At 38.3% G+C, this 16380-nt stretch overlaps 1 protein-coding gene across 1 annotated transcript in view; it reads left to right on the forward strand.

The window, feature by feature from the left end:
- Nucleotides 1–16380, forward strand: part of PTPN4 (protein tyrosine phosphatase non-receptor type 4) — a 215620-nt gene that overhangs the window by 37283 nt on the left and 161957 nt on the right. The window contains exon 4 of the mRNA XM_081095457.1: nucleotides 3004–3111. Coding sequence (XP_080951583.1) covers nucleotides 3004–3111 — 108 coding nt within the window. The remainder of the gene's footprint in view (nucleotides 1–3003; nucleotides 3112–16380) is intronic.

Here is a 16380-nt window from a genome sequence, read left to right on the forward strand (position 1 = left end):
TTTTTCATTTTGCTTTTCCGGTTGGGTGTTTTTTGCTTCTTCGCATTTCAAATCTTTGACTTGATTCTTGCGCTCCTCTGGTCTGCTGTTGGGAGTCTGTATAATATTCGTTATTTCAGTCCGTGTATGCTTAATTTCTAGTTGGTTCTTTATCACATCAAGGGTCTCATTGGATTTCTTGAGGATCTCAATAACTTTATTGGCGGCTTCTAGACAGTTCTTCAGAGACCTTAAAAGTGTGGTTCTGAACTCAATATCCTCCATTGACAGTTTTGTCCTGTTTCTTTGTCTCCGCATTTTTTATGCTTTCTTGGTGCATCCCCTAGTGGTCTTTGAGCGCAGTCTTGTTGTAGTTAAGCCTTGATTGTTGTAGTTAATACTAGGGGGATTTGACCTCCAGGCCAACTGGCTGTGAGAATCAGCTGTGTCTGCATTGGGAAAACTTCTGTCCTCTAGGGAGGTGCTAATCTAGCCTTTGCCTGAGGCTATCTGGCAAATGGCTCTGTGCAGGGCTTGGGCGGGGCGGGTCCCACGGGATCAACAGAGCTGGTGGAGGGAGCAGTTATGGCTGCTCTCAGTCCCGTCCCCAGAGGCTCTGCCTCTCAGAGTCCCAGCAACCGCTGCAAGCCTCGGAGAGAAAGCTGCCCTCGCGTTCCGACCGATGCCAGACAGTCCCGCTTTTCCCATTTCAGTCTGGGTCCCTAGAGACTCGCCCAGAACTGGAGCTCAGAATCTGAGACTCCCTCCCAATTGAAAACAACAACCGCACCCTCAGCTACCAGCCCGCTCCGGGCGTACCTCTGCACCTTTGTATTTTCCGCACTGCGCCTCCTCTGAGTCTCGTATGCTGTTCTCTTTCCTTCTAGTTGAAGAATTTCCCCTCAGCCAGTCTTCCTGTGGTTCTGGGTGATGTCCATTCCGTCTTTTAGTTGTATTTGTGAAGTGGTTGTTCGAGGCAGCTAACTCCGGTGTTTACCTATGCCGCCATCTTGGTTTTCTCCTCTACTTTTTTTCGGTATCTTAATATTTTTGTTGCAGTGGTAAATGGGATTTTTTTTTTTAGGTTCTCTTTCTGTGAGTTCATTATTGGTGTATAAAAAAGCCATAGATTTCTGGGTGTTAATTTTCTATCCTGCTACATTGTCAAATTCATTTATTAAGTTTAGTTTTTTGATAGAGTCTTTAGGGTTTTCTATGTACAATATCATGTCATCTGCAAATAATGACAGTTTTACTTCTTCTTTTTCAATTTGGATCCTTTTATTTCTTCTTCTTGTCTGATCACTATGGCTAGCACTTCCAGTACTATGTCAAACAGAAGTGGTGAAAGTGGGCATCCCTGTCTTGTTCCTGTTCTTAGGGGAAATGGTTTTAGTTCTTGCCTATTGAGTATGATGTTGGCTGTAGGTTTGTCATATAAGACATTTATTATGTTGAGGCATGATCCCTCTAGTCCTACTTTGCTGAGAGTTTTTATCAGGAAAGGGTGTTGGATTTTGTCAAATGCCTCTTCTGCATCAATTGATAGAATTATGTGATTTTTTCTCTCAATTTGTTGATGTGATGTATCACATTTATTGATTTGTGGATATTGTATCAGCCTTGCATCCCTGGAATAAATCCCACTTGGTCATGGTGTGTGATCTTTCTATTGTAATGCTAGATCCGATTTGCTAGGAGTTTGTTGAGGATTTTAGCATCTATGTTCATCAGAAATATTGACCTGTTGTTTTCTTTCTTTGTAGTGTCTTTATCTGGTTTTGGGATTAGGGTAATGCTGGTTTCATAGAAAGAGCTTGGAAGTGTGCCTTCCTCTTGAATTTTTTGGACTAGTCTGAGAGGGATAAGCTTTAATTCTTCTTCGGTTTGGTAAAACTCTCCTGTGAAGCCATCTGGCTCCGGGCTTTTGTTTACTGGGAGTTTTTTGATAACTGCTTCAATTTCCTCCTTAGTTATAGGCCTGTTGAGATTGTTTTATTCTTCTTGATTGAGTTTTGGAAGGTCATATTTTTCTAGGAATATGTCCATGTTCTCTAGGTTGTTTAGTTTGTTGGAATAGTGTTGTTCATATTATTTGTCTTTGGCTTGCCAACAAGAGTAGGAATCTCAGTTTTGCCTGTCTGTTGTTACTCCTTAAAGTTCTAGTGATAAGCCTAAATACGTTTTGTTAGAGACAGTCTCATTATCTTTAGAGAAACTGTTTGAAGTAAGGTAGTTTTTCTGCAGATGTACTGTCCCTTGTGCTTTAGAGACTCCTACCCTAACTGGTCTTCTTGTGAAGTAAAAAACTATAGGGCTAGTAAAGCCTACAAAGAGATTAAAAACCATCTAAACTTTAAAATTTATTCTGTAGGCCATTTTATCATCCACTTATTCAACAAACCAAATATTTATTTACTTATTTATTTTTTAAATATATCTTTATTGATTTCAGAGAGAGAGGGAGAGGGAGATGGAAACATCAGTGATAAGAAAGAATCATTGCTCGACTGCCACCTGCACACCCCACACTGGGCATTGAGCCCGCAACCGAAGCATATACCTGACTGGGAATCGAACCTTGAACTCCTGGTTTGTAGGTCGGCACTCAGCCATGAACCATGCCGGCCAGACTGGCATTATTTATTTTAGTCACACAAATTTCAAATAGTATTTAGTCAAATATGTTATTTTCCAGTCAATTTAAATGTAAGAAAAAAACAATAAGGCAATTGACTAATGTGGCAACAATATAAAATTACAAAAATATCATACTGTCCTGAAAGCAGAACGCATTTTTAATTAAAGGTTTTCCTTATATCTTCATATTTATTATATAGTCTTTGCATTAGTTTGCCTAAAGTTAGACAGTTTTTTAAGTACTGTGTAACCTGTGAAGTCTCTATTCTCAATAGTCATTGGATGGGAACAGGTGCCAATTTAATAAGAGAAAAGTCCAACAGGTTAAAAATCTGAAAGTGTTTATAGGCTATTGGTATTGATTTCCTTTTATTTTTCTTCTAGAAACATGATCAAGGGCAAGTTCTGTTGGATATAGTCTTCAGACATCTTGATTTGACTGAGCGTGACTATTTTGGTTTACAGTTGGCTGATGATTCCACAGATAACCCAGTAAGTGTAAGCTGTTTTCTCATTTTAATTTTAATTTTTCTCTGTCATAATAAGTTTTTTTCTGATTTATAATGTTCACTGTTTTAGTGAGTTTTTAAAGAATTTAGTTTGACTGTGGTGATGTGATAGAAGGAGACTTGACTTTGGCTGGTTAACAGAATGCAGTATACAGATGATGTATTACAGAATGGTACACTTGAAACCTGTATAATTTTATTAATCAATGTCATCCCAATACATTTAATAAAAATTTTTTAACGCAGAAGCAAGAAAGACAAAAAAATATTAATTTGAATAATTAGAGGTAATTCTTTGCCTTTATTCTTCATTTTCTTGATGAGTTAGTCTGTAGTTATTTCTGTAAAGTTTTTTCAAATTACAAGTCAGTCTGTATATCTAGTGCCAGTTTCTTTATTTATGTGTCTCAGTCAACTAAGAAGTAAATCTAATTCATGCTTCTTGACTTAAAGAGAGAAAATTGGCCTAAAAATTAAAATATTAATTTAATAATAAAATATTAAAGTAAAATATTTTAAAATATTAATGTATCATTAGCTTGCATTAAGATGAAGTTAGTTTTTTTGTGGCATTTGTGGTGAGCTGTTTGTGTAAATATTCCAGTAGGAAGACTCAATGGAGGCCCTCAAAAATGAGGTAGAGATTAAATGTCAGAGCTCTATAGTTCTTGGGCAGTATTGTTTATTGGATTGTTACTAATTCCTCAGTAATTGCAATCATGATTCTTTGTATTGGAAAGATCACATCATAGAAATAGAAAATAGCACGTGTTGAATAACAGAAATTATGAATTTTTTGTAAATGTATACTGTTATTCAGTGAGGTTTTTTACAAAAGAATATGATATCCTTTTGACTAGTACAAAAGAGTGACTATTTTGAAGGACATCTTTTGTATAGTTTAAAAAAACTGAGAAGCTGAAAAATGGTTCTCTGGATCACTGCTTCAGAAATTAGTTTTATAAGGCCATATTGAAGGATGGCTATAGATAAAATAACTTCTTTGCCTTCGCCCTTGCCCTTGCCCTCGCCCTCATCCTCATAGCCAGGATCTTAGCTCTCTGAATAAAATGGTTAGTAGGAAGTAAATATGAAATGTTAAGTATTACTTATTTTTGGCATAATTTACTGATTTTTTAATTGAAAACTATGAGGACGATATAGATAAAACAAAGCAAGTGGCCTGTTAGTATCTGTGGAAATTTGTATACAAGAAGACATTTCTATTCTAAAACAATTACAGCAGGGTGAATGTGGGAAAGCAGAGGTATTTTGAGCTGGGATGATCTTTTGCTGTCACCTGCTTTTTCTTACTTAGTCATATTTTTCTATCTTGAGCATTCCTTCCCAAATAAGATATATTCCCAGGCCCAAGGATCTAATTGCTAATGATCCAAGATACTAATTCTTTCCCCCAAATTATAGAATTTAAAGACCCAAACCCTATGAGATTAGACAACACCCTTATTTTTCATGGGAAATTATCCCAATCCAAGGAGATTAACGTCCAAGCTACTGGATGGCATTGATCAAACTGGACTTGGGTCTTCTTCTTTCCACGCAAGTTTTTCCACAGCACTACGGTTTCAGTATTTAAATATTCAGAAGAATCTGTGAAATGCCAAAATGTGTCCAAGAAGAACCTTTAGAGCACAAATGTTGTGTCTCATCTCTGGTTGTAAATATGAAATATATCAAGACTTTGAATATGTATAATGGATTGAGGGAAAGTTTTGGAAGTCATTTTTAAAAAGAGAAAGGAGTAAGAGACTAACTTTTATGAAATACCTATTGTGGACTGGTTAATAAACCAAATTATCACAATAATCGTATGAAAGTGTCATTAAAATTCTTTTGGTTTGTTTTTTTGTTAATCCTCACCTGAGGATATTTTTCCATTGATTTTTTAGAGAGAGTGTAAGGGAGAGGGACAGACAGATAGAAAAATCCATGTGAGAGAGACACATCGATTGGTTGCGTCTCTCACATGCCTCACCCGACCAGGGCTGGGGATTGATCCTGCAACTGAGGTATGTACTAGAATCGAACCAGGGACCCTTGTGCAAAATGTTGCTTCCCAGGAAATGATGATGTAGATGTACAGATATTAGAAATGAACATATTGAGGAAAGGAGATAACCATGCAATAAAATTACCAGCAGTGATCAGAAGGAATTTGATATTTAAGACTAGAAGAAGAAGAATAGGCTATTAAGACCTAGTTTCAGTTTTAGGGCCTGGTTTCACTCGAAAGATGATGATTGATTGGATGAAGATGAAGGAAAGTGAGTAAATGCTGGAGATGTTGAAGAGATAAAGTCAACAGAACTTGGTTGGATCTGATTAAGGTAGAGTAGGTTCATGAGGGGAAAAAAAATCAGCGTTAATATCTCAGATTCTGTCTTTGGCAACTAGATAGAAGAACCATAAAAATAGTATTATTGGAATATAGAAATACGTATCATTTGTTTTATATATTGATTTTGTATTATGCAACCTTCATAAACTCACAGTTTAATGCTAGTCATTTTTTTTGGTAAATTCCATAGGATTTTCTACATACATTATCATGTAAACTAAGGAAAATTAAATTTATTTAATTTCAATCAACTTTGTATTACTGAAATAAATCCAGGAAACAAATTTGATTCTATATTAATCTTATATCCTAAGACTTTGCTACATTCTCTTATTACTTCTAGTATTTCTTTTACTGATTCCTTAGGATTATCAATGTAAATTTTGTCAGATGAGAGTAGGGATAGTTTCACTTTTTCCTTTGCAGTCTGTATATTTCTCATTATTTTTTCATTCCTTATTACATGGCTAAGACTACCATGACAATGATGAATAAAAGTGATGGGAGAAGACTATCTAACCTTCTCCCCTGTCTTAGGAGGAAACTATTCAGTGTTTCTTTTTATTTATTTTTTTAATATACATTTTTATTGATTTCAGAGAGGAAGGGAGAGGGAGAGAGAGAGAGATAGAAGCATCAATGATGAGAGAGAATCATTGATTGGCTGCCTCCTGTATGCTCCCTACTGGGGATCAAGCCTGCAACCCAGGCATGTGCCCATGACTGTAATCAAACTAGGGAACCTTTAGTGCGCAGGCCAATGCTCTATCCACTGAGCCAAACTGGGGAGGCTTCAGTTTCTTTAAGTCTGCTGTTAACTATAGAGTTTTTAAAAAATCAGTATAATTAAGGCATAATTTACATAGAATAAAATTAAATACTTATTTATAATGAAAACTCTCAACAAACTTGGGAAAGAAAGAGACATCCTCACTCTGATAAACTACATGACTCTACACTTTCTGATGCCTCAGGGAAATGTCAAATAAAAGCACAACAAGATGTTAGCATGCATCCACTATAATAGTTCAAATTAATCTTACGATAACAGGTGTTGTCAGGGATTGCTGGTAGAATTTTAAAAGGGTACAACCACTTTGGAAAGTAGTTTGGCAGTCTCCTATAAAATTAAACATAGCCCTGGCCGGTTTACTCAGTGGTTAGAGCATCAGCCCATGCACTGAAGGGTCGTGGGTTTGATTCCCGGTTAAGGGCATGTACCTGGGTTGTGGGTTCGTTCCCCTCCCCTGATTGGGACTTGTGCAGGAGGCAACCAGTTGATGTGTGTCTCTCACATAGATGTTTCTCTTTCTCTCTCCCCCCCCCCCCCACCCCCCACTGTCTCTGGAAAACAATGGGGAAAATATCCTCAGATAAGGATTAACAACAGCAACAAAATAATTAAACATAGATTTACTATATACCACCCAGGAAACCCAATTTTAGGGAGTTATTTAAGAGAAATGAAAACATGTTATAAGAAATCTTTTTTTTTAATACTGGGTTTTATAAATTGATTTTTAGAGATAGAGGAACCGAGAGAGGAAGAGCGAGAGAAGTATTCATTGGTTGCCTGCAGCATGCCCCCTACCAGGGATTGAGCCCCAACCCAAGCATGTGCCCAGACTGGAAATTGAACCAGCAATCCTTCAGTGCTCAGGGATGATGCCCAACCAACTAAGCCACATCAGCCAGGGCATAAGAAATCTTATACACAAATTATCATAGTATAATTTCTAGTAGGCTAAACCTTCATTAACCTTAACATCTATCAGTAAACAAATGACTGAGGCCTAGAACCAAGATGGCAGCATAGGTACGTGCCTGAACTCGCTGCCTCCCAAAACCACATCAACTAAAATACAGAACACCCATCATCCAGAACTGCCTGAAAGCTGGCTGAATGGAAGTCCTACAACTAGAGAAGTAAAGAGGAAAGCACATTGAGACTGATAGGAGGGGCAGAGAGGTGGAACGGGCTGGACTGTCATCTATGCGTGCTGCTTTTTTAATCAGTAGGAGATAGTCTCTGCAGAGGCAGACTGTGAGGAGCAAGGTGTCCCAGATCCACACCAGACTGCCCAGCCCAGAGTTCCAGAGATAGGAAGAGCAATCCCCATAACTACGGGCTGTAAAAACCATCAGGGATTGGGGCTCAGTAACACAGAGGCTGCTGGAGACCCAGCTCTTCCTCTTAAAGGGCCGGTGCATAAACTGAACTTACAAAGGACTGCTTCCTTTGCGCTCCAGCACCAGGGCAAGGCTCTGGGGAACCCAGACACATATGATGAGGAACTGGGTTGTCTGGCATCAGGATAGGAACTGGGGGAGGGGGACCTTTCTCCCAGATGGAGGTGCTCGCAAGGATCATTGTTCTTGTGGTGGGACCTCCCCAGTCGCAGAGCTGACTGGCAGCCATATCTGTTTGCTCTGCCCTGGTGATTCCCTGAGACCTCCACCCTATTCATTTTGCAGCTCCACCCAACCCTGTGTTGTGGCTTTTGCATGTGAATGGCACATCCTTGCTCAGGTTTCAGACTTTGCTAGAATCTCTCAAACGAGCTGTAGCTGGGTCAGAGTGCCTAAGCCTATCAATAAAAGGCCTAAGACCTAGCACTAGCATCAGCCTGCCTTGCTTCACAGCCGGGCCTCACTTGGGCACTTCCAAACCTGATACATATAGAGGAATCTTCAGATCTCTCTGTAGCTCCTGCCAGGTGGCCCCAGGCAGTGGCTGACTTTGCACTTCCCTGAAGACCCAAAAGCCAGTGAACTTGGTGGACAGAATCAGACCATACAAGATTACAACTCTACACATCCATAAGCCACACACTCAAGGGAAAGACTCAGTGAGCACCAAAGCCCCACTAAAGCAAGTCCTGCTCCGTAAGGGTGTCTCCTGCACAGCAGCTCTTGTACTATAGTCGCAGCTGCTCCTCACGGCCAGTTAGTCTGGAGGTCAATTCCTAGTGACACCAACAGTAATCAAGTCTCAACTACAGTAAGACTGTGCACACAGCCCACACAGGGGTGTACCTAGAGTTCCCAGCTCAGGTGACTAGAGAGGCTGAGTCACTGGGCCCTATAGGACACCTACTACACGAGGTCACTCTACTAACTCCAGGAGACATAGCAGCCCTACCCAATACATAGAAACAAACACAGGGAAGCAGCCAAAATGTGGAGACAGAAATATGTCACAAATGAAACAAATGGAAGAAAGCAAGTTACTGGATACAGAGTTCAAAACCACGGTTATAAGGTTACTCAGGGATTTTCATGAGACCTTCAAGGACTAAGTGAGACTTTCAAGGATTTTAGTGAGAATGTCAAAGACATGAGAAAAGATAAGTCGGAAATTAAGCATACACTGACTGAAATAAAGAATAATTTACAGGGATTCAACAGTAGAGGATTCCGAGAATCAAATCAACGATTTAGAACATGGGGAAGCAAAAAATACCCAATCAGAAGAGCAAAAAGAAAAAAGAATCCAAAAATATGAAGATAGTGTAAAGAGCCTCTGAGGCAACTTTAAGCCTACCAACATTTGCATTATGGGGGTGCCAGAAGGAGAAGAGAAAGAGCAAGATATCGAAAATCTATTTAAAGAAATAATGACAGAAAACTTCCCCTACTTGGTGATAGAAATAGACTTACAAGTCCAGGAAGCACAGGGAGTCCCAAATAAGAGGAACTCAAAGAGGCCCACACCAAGACACATCATAATTAAATTCCCAAACGTTAAAGAAAAAGAGAGAATCTTAAAAGCAGCAAGAGAAAAGCAGTTAGTTACTTGCAAGGGAGCACCCATATGACTGTCAGCTGATCTCTCAACAGAAATTTTGCAGGCCAGAAGGGAGTGGCAAGAAATATTTAAAGTGATGAATAGCAAGAATCTACAACCAAGATTACTCTACCCAGCAAAGCTATCATTTAGAATTGAAGGCCAGATAAAGAGCTTCACAGACAAGAAAAAGCTACAAGAGTTCACCACCACCAAACCATTATTACAGGAAATGTTGAAGGGTCTTCTTTGTGAAGAGGAAGAAGAAGAAAAAGGTTAAATATATGAACAATAAAATGGCAATAAATACATATTAACAATTCTAAAAATAAATGAATAAGAAATCTAATGAACAGAATAAACTGTTGAATAAAACAGAATCATAAGCATGGAACTGGAACAGGCTGACAGTTCTCAGAGGGAAAGGATGTGGAGGGCGGGAAGAGATTAAACAAATATTTTATATGCATATGTACATTACCTATGGACACAGATAGTAGGGTGGCAAAGGTGTGGGGTGTGATGGGAATTGGGTTGGGGAGGGTAATGTGGGGAAAAGGGACATCTGTAATACTCTCAACAATAAAGATTAAAAACAATACACATGACTAAAAAATAATTGTACTTTTATAAAGTGGAACCCTATATATTATATTATTTCATTTATTTTAAATTGTAGAACAAACAAAATTGATATATAGTTACTGAGGAGTAGAAATGCATTCTCAGTTGCTACTTTAGTGCTTTGGATAAAATCATGAAAACTATTTCTTTGATATCTATATTTTTTAATATTGCAGGGTATTAGGAAGTTTACATATAGAGTTTTTGAGGTTTTTGAATATAATCCATTATTTAAATGTTTCTTAATTTCTTTATTTTTTACTCAGAATAATATTTATTTTTATTACTGACCCAAAATAATATCTTTATCATAAAGTTCTTTTTATTTTCCTTTTTAGCTTTGTTTTTCCTAAAGATGAATTCTTCAAACAAGTATAAAGTATTCTTTATAATTCTACTCCAAACATTTTTATTTTGAAATATTTCAAACATAAAGAGCAATTATAGAAAATTAAAAAAGAAAAAAAAACAGCTCAAGAAATAGAACATTGTGTGCAAGATGGCAAACTCAGAAGATCCTGGCCCTCATTCCCACACAGAAATATCAAAAAGCAGCTACAGACTTATCATAGCAACCATATAGGACCTCTGCAAACCAGAGATTTTCAACAACTAAGCAAACAGTTACTTTTGTGATGTTTGATGTCACTTACCCTACCCTTCCCCAGTATGCACATCATGGTCAGGAGGTAACCGCCTAATTTTTTATTCCCTCCTTTGGGACAGTAGCAGGGTGAAACTTGTTTGCAACATTTTGGTGTATCTGTTGGCTGTTCCAGGGATTGCTTTTGTTCTTACTTGGAGATTAGATAGGAAACAGCAGCATAGTTTGGATCTCAGACTGGAAGCCACAAAAGGCAGTAGCAGGAGCTGCAGTACATAAAAACTGCAGGGGTCTCGCCAGAGCCACGGACCATTGAACATCTACCAGAATATCCAAGAAATAGCTGAAGTGAAACCTTGGGAACTTAGATGTTTCAAAGCAGATGAGAAAATAGGGGGTTAAAAAACAGATGCATATAAGTCCAGATAGAACAAATGTCAGAAAAGACCTGAGAAGACCTTAAGCCTTTATGTGGTGCTGATCTAAAGGCTCAGGGGCTCACCAATTAGTGAACATGTTCCACACCAGTCTGTGAAGAGTGAGATGTGACTTTTTATTCAATGTCCAGTTTTCAAGAAAAGATCACTGGAAGTACAAAGGAACTGAGAAATATTTCCCATTCAAAGGAACAAATTACATATCCAGAAATGTATATCAGACTTAACAGACAGATTTTAAAACTATCTTAAATATATTCAAAGAGCTGAAGGAAATCATGGACAAAGAAATAAAGGAAATCAGGAAAATCATTTACAGACAAAATGAAAATACTAAGAAAGAGATGGTAATTATTTTTTTTAATTCTGGAGCTGAAAAGGCAATAACTGAATTGAGAAATAGCCTGGAAGAGTTCAGCAACAGACTTGAACAAACATAAAGAAAGAATCAGCAGACTTTTAGAAAGGTGATTTGAAATTATTGAGCAAAAAGAGAAAGCAATGAAAAAGTAAACAGGGCCTAAGGGACTTATGTGGCAGCATAAGAAGACCAACATATGCATTAGGGCAGTCTCAGAAAGAGGACAGAGAGGAAAAGAGAGATTATTTGAAGAAATAATGTGCAAAATTTTTCTCAAATTTGAGGAAAGCTATTGGATGTACAAATAAAAGAAGCCCACCAATCCGTATAAAGGATAAACCCAAAGAGAGGCACATAATTAAACTGCTAGAAGTGAAAGGTAGAATCATGAAAGCAGTAAGACAGAAACAAATCATCACAATAAAGGGATACCTAGAAAGATAACAGATTTTTCAGCAGAAACCTTGCAGGGCAATAGGTAGATGCTATGTTTAAAATGCTGAAAAACAAAACAAAACTGTTGTCCAAGAATTCTACACAGTCACGCTCTTTTTAACTACAGGCATGTAGTCTTAAAACATGTCATTAGGCAGTGTCATCATTGTGTGAACATAGAATCTGCCTACTACATACCTAGGCTGTATAGTATAGCCTCCTAGGCTACAAGTCTGTATAGCATGCTGCTGTACAAAAATCCAATTCAAAGATGCTCTAAACCAGCCGTGGGCAAACTACGGCCCGCGGGCCAGATACGGCCCGTTTGAAATGAATAAAACTTAAAAAAAAAAGACCGTACCCTTTTATGTAATGATGTTTACTTTGAATTTATATTAGTTCACACAAACACTCCATCCATGCTTTTGTTCCGGCCCTCCGGTCCAGTTTAAGAACCCATTGTGGCCCTCGAGTCAAAAAGTTTGCCCACCCCTGCTCTAAACACAAGATATTTGAAGCTGCTCTTGGCATACTGTTTTACAGCAAATTAAAAAAAAATTATAAGTAGAAAGAGCACACTCTAAAATAACAAAAAGTATAGGATAATAAATACATAGTCATTGTCGTTATCAAGTATTATGTACTGTACATAATTATATGTGCTACTAGAGGCCCAGTGCATGAAATTCATGCACTGGTAGGGTCCCTAGCAGCTGCTGGCTGCCAGCTGGGTACTTCCTCCCTTTCCCCTGCTGCCACTGCCACCTCTGACGGGGCCTCTCTCCCTTCCCCCGGCCGGCCCCTCCCCTTGGTCAAACTCCACAGTTTGCATACAATGCTTTTATTATATAGGATCCTTTTATGAGTGGCAGAGCAGTAGGCCTGTATACACCAGTGTCACCACAAACACAAGTGATGTATTGCACTGTGACATGACAATAATGTCACTAGGTGATAAAATGTTTTCAGCTCCATTATACATTTTGCAGTATATTGTTGACCAGTATGTCATTATGCAGTCCATGACTGTACACAGCAAAACTGTCTTTCAAAAATGAAGGTGAGCCCTGGCTAATTTGGCTCACCGGTAGAGCATTGGGCCTGTGCACCATAGACCATAGGGTCATGGGTTCGATTCCTATTCAAGGAAACATACCTCAGTTACAGGTTTGATCCATAGCCCACTTGAAGTGTCTCTCTCACATTGATGTCTCTTTGTCTTTCCTTCCCTCCTCCCTTCCTTCCACTTGCTCTATAATTCAGTGAGGGGAAAATTAGAAAAACAAAACAAAAATGAGGGTTAGATTAAGGCATTTTCAGACATAAAACCAGAGGGGATTCATTACTATTACACCTGCTCTATAGTAAATGCTAAAGGGAGTCCTTCAAGTTGAAATGAAAAAGACACTAGACAGCATCTCAAAGCCATATGAAAATCATATTTGAACAGTTACAAAAACTGGTATTATTGTAAATTTGATTTGTAAATTCACTTTATATTTCCCATAAGATTTAAAAGGCAAATGCACAAGGAATAATTATAAATTATTATAATTTGTATTCAGTAATTTACTATCTGTACTAATAATAGAGGAATATACAAATTGTCTGGGACGCCGTCACAGTAACAGTAATAACCAAACAGCAGGTTGCATGGAGGGACAAGGCCAGCAGGGGGGTTCGTGAGGGACGACCAAACTACTGAACAGCAGGCTGCATTTGGTGACCAGGCTGGCAGGGGTGGGCAGTTGTGGGCAACCAGGCCTGCGGGGGGGGGGGGGGGGGCAGTTAGTGATGATCGGGCAGGCACCTCCCCCCCCCCCCGCCCCCTGTGCACGAATTTCGTGCACCGGGCCCCTAGTCATATAGATAAAAGGATAGGTGACCTACCGACTGGCCAGTACATATGACATGCATTTGCAATTTAAAAATAAACGTTGACTTGCGCATGTGTGATACATATAAAGCTCTCGAAATGGATATTATTGAAATGCCCTGTGAAATGATTTTCAAAGGATCTATTATTGAATCTACCTTTGGAAATGGTATATCTATAGATAACATTAAAAATATATCTAAACATGCAATTCTTTCTCCTAAAAATGACCACATTCATAAATTAAATGAAAAAATTTTGGATATATTCAAATTTTGGATATATTTGATGGAGATTTTCACACCTTTTTGAGTGCTGATTCCATTGATTCAACAGATGATGCCAAAAAGGCAAATTTTCCCATCAAATTTCTTAATAGTATTACTCCTTCGGGAATGCCATATCATAAAATTGAAATTAGGTGCAATCATCATGCTACTGAGAAATCTTAATAGTAAATGGGATCTTTGTATTGGTATTAGATTTATTATCAAAAGATTGCTACCTAACATAATTGGAGCTGAACTATTAACAAGATTTGTGGGAGGAGAGGTTGTTCTGATTCCAAGGATTGATTTGTCCCTGTCTGACACTGGCCTCCCATTTAAATTAATTCAAAGAGTTTCCCGTGATGCCAGCATTTGCGATGACTGTTAATAAATCACAAGGAGCCGAAACCAGTTTGGCTCGGTGGATAGAGTGTCGGCTTGAGGACTGAGGGGTCCTGGGTTCGATTCCGGTCAAGGGCTTGTACCTGGGTTGCGGGCACATCCCCAGTGGGAAATGTGCAGGAGGCGGCTGATCGATGTTCCTCTCTCATTGATGTTTCTAACTCTCTATCTCTCTCCCTTCCTCTCTGTAAAAAAATCAATAAAATATATTTTAAAAAAAATAAATCACAAGGAAAAACTCTAGACAGAGTAGGAATATTCCCTACCTGAATTCGTTTTTGGACATGGCCAGTTATATGTTGCTTTGTCTCGAGTTCGAGTAGCATGTGAAGTTAAAGTTGTAAATACTTCATCACAAGGGAAATTAGTCAAGCACTCTGAAATGTAGTATACAGGAAGATATTAGAATAAGTTCAATCAATTTATCAGTCATTGTTTTTATCAGTGTTGTTTTTATATCATGTTTTTGTTGTTTTTATATCATGTTTTTGTTGTTATATCATGTTGTTATTTATTAATCAATTTATGTTGGTTATGTTGGACTCGTCGTACATCGTTTCGTGGTTATGTTGCCATCTCCCATTTACAGTATTTATAAAAAAAAAATTTCGTCATTTTGACGTATGTACATATGTGCTTTATGTTTTTTTATTATTTATTTACTACTGGTAAAGGTCAAGAATTGTTATCTTTCTTTTAAATTTTTTTTACTGTTTCACTTCATTACTGCTGTGAATATGCTCCATGTGAGTGACATAGGTGCTTATGTAGGTGGGTTTCGACTTAATGGCGAAAATCGCGTTACATCGTGCCGTAGGACCGGATCTCCGGCGTAACCTGAGGACCTACTTTATTGTTTTCATATACATTTTACTAATTTTCCTTTATCTCTGACACTTCTATTGTAGAGAAAAGGCAAATAGCAGTATTAAGATATTTCTCCGAATTAATTTCCTTTCCATGTGCACAAATCCGTGCACCGGGCCACTAGTATGTAATATAATTTGATGCAGAGTTCTAAAGGAGTACAGGGGGATTTTTTTTGTTTGTTTTTTAATCCTCACTCAAGGACATGCTTAGAGAAATTGAGTGAAATGTCAATATGAGAGAGAAAACTTGATTGGTTGCCCTCTGTACACTCCCAGACCAGGGATCAAACCTGCAACCCAGGTTTGTGCCCTGACCTTTTATTGAACCAGCAACCTTTCGGTGCATGGGATGATGTTCAACTAACTAAGTAGAGTGTTTTTGTTGTGGTGTGTGTGTGTGTGTGTGTATTTTTTTAAATTTCAGAGAGGAAGAGAGAGAAACAGAAACATCAACGATGAGAGAGAATCATCAACCGGCTGCCTCCCGCACACCCCACACTGGGGATTGAGTCACACCCAGCATGTGCCCCGACCCAGGAACTGAACTGTGACCTCCACGTTCATATACTGATGATCAACCACTGAGCCATGCAGGTGTAGAGTTTTAATTAATGCTAAGTTAATATCAGCTTAATACAGATTGTAATAATTTAGGAAGTTATGTTGAATCCTCATAGTAACCACAAAGAAAAAAAAATATAAAATATACACAAAAGGAAATTAAAAGGAATCAAAACATTATCAAAAAGGCAAGTGCTTCAAAGGAAGGCAGTTACAGAGGAAAGGAGGGAGACAAAATAGCTACAAGAAAACCAATAGCAAAATGGCAAGTAAGTGCTTCCCCCTCAGTAATTACTTTAAATGCAAATGGTTTAAATCCCCCAATCAAAAGATAGAGATTAGCAGAATAGATTTTTTTTTAAAAGAATCTAACCATGTCCCAGTAGCTCAGTTGGTTGGAGTGTCATCCTCATGTGCCAAGTTTGCGGGGTTTGATCCCTGCTCAGGGCACATACAAGAAGCATTCAGTGAATGCATAAATAAATGGAACAGTGAGTCAATGTCTCTCTCTCCCCCTTCCTCTCTCTTTAAAATCAATAAATAAAATGTTAAACAAAAATAAATAAATAAGCCCTGACCAGTTTGGCTCATTGTCAGTGATGGCAAACCTTTTGAGCTCGGCGTGTCAGCATTTTGAAAAACCCTAACTTAACTCTGGTGCCGTGTCA

Source organism: Myotis nattereri, assembly GCF_964212035.1.
Source record: "Myotis nattereri genome assembly, chromosome: 7".
NCBI classification, from domain to species: Eukaryota; Metazoa; Chordata; class Mammalia; order Chiroptera; family Vespertilionidae; genus Myotis; species Myotis nattereri.